The 6,328-nt window shown below is 53.0% G+C and overlaps 1 protein-coding gene across 4 annotated transcripts in view; it reads left to right on the top strand.

Annotated features, from left to right (window-relative positions):
• The window catches only part of LOC144471467 (uncharacterized), a 122,378-nt gene that overhangs the window by 106,543 nt on the left and 9,507 nt on the right, over positions 1–6,328 (top strand). For all 4 annotated transcript variants that reach the window (XM_078183530.1, XM_078183528.1, XM_078183529.1 and 1 more), the window contains 2 exons: positions 992–1,141; positions 5,713–5,985. In XM_078183530.1, coding sequence (XP_078039656.1) covers positions 992–1,141; positions 5,713–5,985 — 423 coding nt within the window. The remainder of the gene's footprint in view (positions 1–991; positions 1,142–5,712; positions 5,986–6,328) is intronic.

Genomic DNA, 6,328 nt, shown 5'->3' with positions numbered 1-6,328 from the left:
CCCCCCCCCCCCCGGAACACGTATCACGCGTCTCGGTTCGACTCGGCCCGACACGACTCGACGCGGCACGAGCCGCGTATCCCGAGCTCTTAATTAATAATGACGGACACATGGCGCGCCGTGTGCCCTTATTAAAGCCCGTGGATTCCACCGGCTCCTTAATTACGGTCGCGGCCCCGATTCCGCTGCGTTCTCTCCTCCCTTGAACTACCCAGTGTCAAAGTTGGTCGTGTTTCGGCTCGGTCGATTCTCCGCTTCTCCGACTCCTTTCTTTCTCCCCGTTGCCGTTCGAAAGTAGACCCAGTGCCGAAGCTACTTGTTAACTCGAGAGTTCTCGACAAATTAATCACGAATTGTATCGTACAGCACAACATGTCCAAGATGTTCGTTCTTCGTACCTTTTTTTTTAACCCCCATCTCGTGCCATTTAGCTCGACGAAACTCGGGCCCGAGCGGTCCGCATCAACGCGCGCTAAACAGACCAGACTGATGTTTGTAAACAGTCGCAACACGATCCGAAATGTAGATGCCCGCAATGTTTTCTTAAATTTTAATAATTGAACTGCTTCGTAACAGCAACGACAAGAATCGTGACTAACTGTTCCGAGGTACTGAGAGGAACTAACATTCGGTCGCGAGCGTAACGGGCAAAAAATCAGTCCGCGAGCTCGGCTTGTTATGTTTACGTTTGGCCCGAGTATGTGTTCGCGACTCAGAGACTCGCGATATTTATGTTTGGTCCAAGTAACTGTTCACGAGTCTGACTCGCGATATTCATGTTTGGGCAAAAATCTTCATCGCGAGTCTGACTCGCTGAAGTACGGGAAGGGGTTAACTTTGCTTAGGGATTGTAAGCTTCGCAGAGCTATTTACGATATCGGAAAGTCGAACGTTTCTTTACGATATTACACCAACGTATATCACGAGAGACAACCCGAAGAGGGACGTTAAGAGAATGTAACTAAGCTGCGCCTTGGTAATATTGTTGCAGGTGGTCCTGTCGGCGTGCAGCACGTTCTTCGACACAATCCTCTCGCAGTTCGACGGGAAGGACCCGATCGTCATAATGCGCGACGTGAAATTCTCGGATATCAAAATTCTGGTCGAGTTCATGTACAAAGGAGAGATCAACATCGATCACGTGAGTATTCCATCTATTACCAAGTATGTACCATAGTATCCCGGTTATTCTAAATTGAAAACAGGATGCTTCGATGCACTTCATCAAACGATATATTTCACAAAAGCGTCGTACTTGAAGAAACTCTGAGAAAAGATAGAAAATATACGATATAATTACCGTAAAACTTGCATACAAGAAGAAGCGGTTCGAGTATTCATTCTGGTTCGGAAAAAATCCGGAGTACAGCATCATACTAACCGAGTTCGATTGTGTACCGCGAAAATCGGCGGAGCAGGAATGGAACTAATTTCTATAGACAGCGAGAGTCGGATGTTCTACCTGTTCCGACCCTTAACCGGGTCGGAAATAAAAACGCAACAGCATCTTCGTTCGAGCTTGCCGGCGGCCATTGAGCCCGCCGATGAAGAGAACCGGTAACCGAAATTTCGCGGCCGAGCTCGGAGCGTACGGGGTAGGGCGGGTTCGCGCGGATTCAACGACACTCTCGTGCCGCGTCGAGCGTGTTCCCAGACGGATGGAGGAGGAGGGCCGCGTTGAACGGTTCCCCCGCGGCCGATCCGCGAGTAGTCTGCTCCGGAATCGGCGGTTTTTCCTCCCCGGTTGGAAATTACTTTCGACAGCGGCGGCACAAAGCGGAGTCGCGAAGACCCCGGCGAACGACGACGGTGCAACGGCGCGCCGAGGCCTCGAGTGGCGAAATTCAAACTGATTAAAGAAATAAAGCCCGTGGGCGGGGGGGGGGGCGTGGCTCTCCTCTCTCTCGGCCCCTTTTTCGCGACCGATCGACGACTTATTTACATCGCGGACAACACGAGGAGGCACTTGCCACCGGCGACAACCGGGATCGAGAAACACGGAAAACCGTCGCCGCGACGGAGACGCGCGACCAGGCCTGCCCCCGATTCGTATTAATAATTGACGAGCCCGAAGAACTTCAAAAGCCTCTGCCAGTTGATCCCCCCGGCGAAAATCCCGAGGACCCAATTTGTTTTTCGCCGCGGTCAATCGTTCCTTTCTCCGACGTTGTCTGGCGGTGGGGGTGGGGGGTGGGGCCACTTTGTCCGCGCCGGAACCCCCGCTGAAAATCGAAACGTTTGATCGATGCCCGGCTCTTTAATTAACGACCGAAGACGGAACCCGCCTGTCCGGGACGCCGGGCTTTGCCGAGGAAAAGCATTTGTCGTTCGAGGACCACCTCCTTTTACGCGGCATGTAAATTGTCCCGGAAGCACACAGCCTCCACTACACCCCTTCGGCTTGCTTTTTTTTTCTTTTCTTTTTTTGAGCGAACGGCGGATCGCGTTTGTTCCAGGCGAAATTCCTCCGCCGGCCCCTTGCGCCGATTTTCATCCATTTGCATCCGGGAACCAACGGAACGTAATCGCATCAATTGTTTTCTTCGGCATTGTATTAAGTGGCCGCCCCGCGTAATGCCGCTCGCTGTTACCGCTCGCCGATCGATTCTATTTCTCATCACTCCCGGTCGGAGCTTCTCTCTCGATTTCAATTTATTTTCTTCTCATATCCAATTTGTTAGGATATCTTTATTTATTTTTTATTCTTATTACTGGATTAGTTCTCGTCCGCGCGTGTTAAGTGAAATTTCACCGGCGATGCGAACGCCGCGGTAACGCGATTTTAACGCGAGGGCGTGTAACGCGTAAACTGGACGAAAGTGACCCGGCGTCCGTATACGTCGTGGTTGTCGCGGAGCGACAACTTCCTGCCGTTGGAAACTCGTTAAAGAAATATTCCGCTCGTACAGGTGTGCGCCTAGCCGCAGCTAGCACCGGAAAGGCAAGAAACGGGGCAGCTGGCACCGTAATGGTCCGCATCGCTCATTCTTCCGCCGCGAAAAAAAGATAAATTACGCCCGGCCAATGAGCACCGGTTAATTAACTAATAACGACCGGTGTACAATCGATAGTACTCGTTCCGAGGGGCATGGGCAAAAACGCGAGGCGAGCCGTGCAACTAACAAACGGGGAGGGGGGGAAAAAAACGATCACGAAAAGTTCGGTACACGGCGGTGTGCGCGCGGCGTGTCTCGTCCCGCGGATCCTCGCGTGTTCTTTATGCAGATCTGGCTACTCTGTACGTGGGAATGCAACGCTTCGATGCTTTTTCTAATCGGTGCCTATCACTCGCGGAGAACTGCGGCCGTCCTCGCTCGACCGTCGAGCTCCTCCCGTTCGCGAAATATTTATCCCGAACTTTGTAAAACGATTATTCTTCTTTTAAGAATTCTCTCGCAAACGACTTTCCAAATCCCGCGACGAACGCCCACAGACGCTTGCCACGTATTTTCCTTAAGTATTGGGTTGGCAATTAAGTGATTGCGATAATTGAATTTAATTTCGACTTAGAAGAAATGAATAATATTCGTATTTATTCGAAATGGGTGTTTAAACACATTTAAACTAAGGTATAGTCTTTAATAAAAGAAACTTTATTCTACGGCGCGTGAGGACTGACCGTGGCTTTTCTGGAACCCCCCAAAAAAAACTCGGGTCCCCTCGTAATTCGAAACTGTTATGCTTGTGCCTCACAAGGCCAAGCACTTATACGAGGCGTATATTTTCCTATCTTAATTTCCATCGCTTCTAAGAACATTGATTTGCTTTTGTCCATGCACAAATATCGAATTGTAGGTGATACGTAATATTCCAATAGTATTTAGCAGACGTTGCATGGAATCTTTATCACGAGTCTGACTCGTTGCCATAACGCGAGGGGTTAATCCCATCGAACGTCTTTTTCCATCTAAGCCTCGGCCCTCGGAAAAGTCTGATTCCCGCGGCGTCGTGACATTTCCGCGTAAAAAAAGGTCGCGATGCGCCGCCGCGACGCGACGAGCCATCTCGAATTCGAATCGGATCCGCGGTGGCAGGAGGTTCGGGCCGAAGAAGAACGACCGCGTGCCGCCGGTCTTCCGGATTTCTATTCGTGATCGAGCGAACGTTCCGCGAGCTTTCTCCGGCCACGTTTCCGTCCGCGAAAAATCCCGGCTCCGGGTGAAAATCCGTGGACGCGCTGATCCGGCCAGGGCCGAGCTTCGGCCCCAGCACGGGCCATCGAGCAGCGCCCTTTTTTTCCGTAGCCGATCGCGAAACGAAAGCGGCGCGATCCGGCGCCGGTTTCTGAAACGCGCGCGCGCGCGCGCGCGTGTTCGCTCTAGCGCCGTGAACTGTAGTGCGCCGTGTAAACCGTAGACTGTAGACTGTAGAGGCCTGACCCACATAAGCATTTTTCCGATTCCGGCCGTGGCCGATGCCGATAGAAAGCCAGCCGCGCCGCTACGCGCGCACACCGTCCGTAGAAAGTTCCCATATAATTTCGCATTCTCTCGGTCGCGCCGGCATTATTGCGGTGAAAATTGGTAAATAATAATTGGGCCTATTCTGTCGAACGGCTGCCCGCCGATATATATTTTACCTTGTTACGCGACCGTCGCGCCGCACAGTTGGAAGCAAAGCTTACGTTCCAACTGCGAAACTCGCGCGAAACCGTCTTCCCGATTCGAATCCTTCGAGACGAACGATTCGAAATCCTTTGGCATCCTTATTAGCAAATGGAGAACTGTTCGCGCCAATTCCGAGAGATTAGGATGAAAAATAGGATAGCATTCCGATGACGGAACCATTGGACAATGGGGCGTCCGAGTAACGGTCGTTGCGATAACAGCGAACAGGACTAATTTTCCCAGTGTCACCGTGATCGCGTTTTCCCCTGATCCGTTTCTATCGGAGATAATTAGATTTACCCCGGTCGAGCGTCCCTGCGAGACATTCTCCGCGAGCCTCGCCCTCGGCATGGCTCCTCGCGACGAAGAAACGCCGGACGTGGGAACGTGGGGGGGGGGAGGAGCCGGGGCCTGGTCGGGCCAGCCGGGAGCCCGTGCCAGGAACCGTGGTACACGCTTGTTCGTATATTATTCCATTTATGCTCGAACTGCGCCGCGGGGATGTATCGAAAGTGGCCGGTTAAATGTATTACCCGCTCGCCGGGTAACTCTTGCCAGAGGCGGTCGGGCCAATGTCGGGCTAAAAAGAAGGAACTGGGTACTTACCTTGATTAGTCGGTGGATGCGAGCGTGCGCGCTCGTCGTGTATATGGAACGTGCTGCCGGTCACGAAACCCACGGATCGCTTCTCTGCGCCCGCGTTCGCCCGGCTTCTTTTTTCAACGGGGGTAGAATATCTCGGTTGTTCTGCTCGGTTTTCCGGTCCCGCGGCGAATCGATCTGCCCTCGTCTTCGTTTGGGTTAGGCGGCGAAAAAGCCGGCTGGAAATAGGATTTATGGTCAAGAAGCGCGAGGACGCTGTCTGGGGCGCTGGGCTTGGTTATATGGGTGGGTAGGGGTGCTAGACCGCGCGCACGGTCAATGGACTCTTGTTAGTTTTAGCTATCGCGATATGATAATGGAGACGCGCGCGGTACCGAGATTTAAACGAACGTCGTAAAGTCTAAGGAAGACTGGAGAACGGTGTTCGCGGAGGACAACGGGCCCCTCTGTTCCCGTTTCCTCGACGTATCAACCGATGAAAGATGTCTGCGCTTCTTTTCAGACGAGATTGTCGTCCCTGCTGAAAACCGCGGAGGACCTGCACATCAAGGGCCTCGCCGAGGTGAGCTGGCGCAGCGACTCCACACAGAATGACCTGAGCAACAGCGGCCACAGTCCCGGCGCGGCGACGCCCGGCGTCGAGACGGTCCTCAGGGAAGGGGACGCCGATGAGCTGCCACCCCCGAAGCAGAAACGCAGAGGGCGTCCGCCTCTAGACGATCCACCCTCGGTACACGACGTCTTCACACCGAAAATCACCTGCATCACCGGAAATGTACGTCGAGCGGGGCCGTCCGCCCCTCCCCCTTCTCCTTTCCAGCGCTCTAACGAAAAAGACGTCGCATGCTCTGGCTAAAAATTCTCCTCCGTGTCAGAAGACGGCTGCATTCGAGGGTCGGCGGACAACGCTTCGGGTCTTTGAAAGGCTGACGATGTAGGCCGTGGACGATTTAGGTCTAGGTCTAGATTGTGGGCGATTTAGGTCTAGGTCTAGATCGTGGACGATTTAGGTCTAGGTCTAGATCGTGGACGCTGTACGCGTAGACGACGTAGACGCGGAAGTAAACCGCGTGCAGTCTGATCGAAACTAGCAGCCTTTAACTCCTTGCCCGTTACTT

Source organism: Augochlora pura, chromosome 6 (genome assembly GCF_028453695.1).
Source record: "Augochlora pura isolate Apur16 chromosome 6, APUR_v2.2.1, whole genome shotgun sequence".
Classification (NCBI taxonomy): domain Eukaryota; kingdom Metazoa; phylum Arthropoda; class Insecta; order Hymenoptera; family Halictidae; genus Augochlora; species Augochlora pura.
Note: the sequence above shows the minus strand (reverse complement) of the source record. Positions and strands in the feature narration are given on the sequence as shown.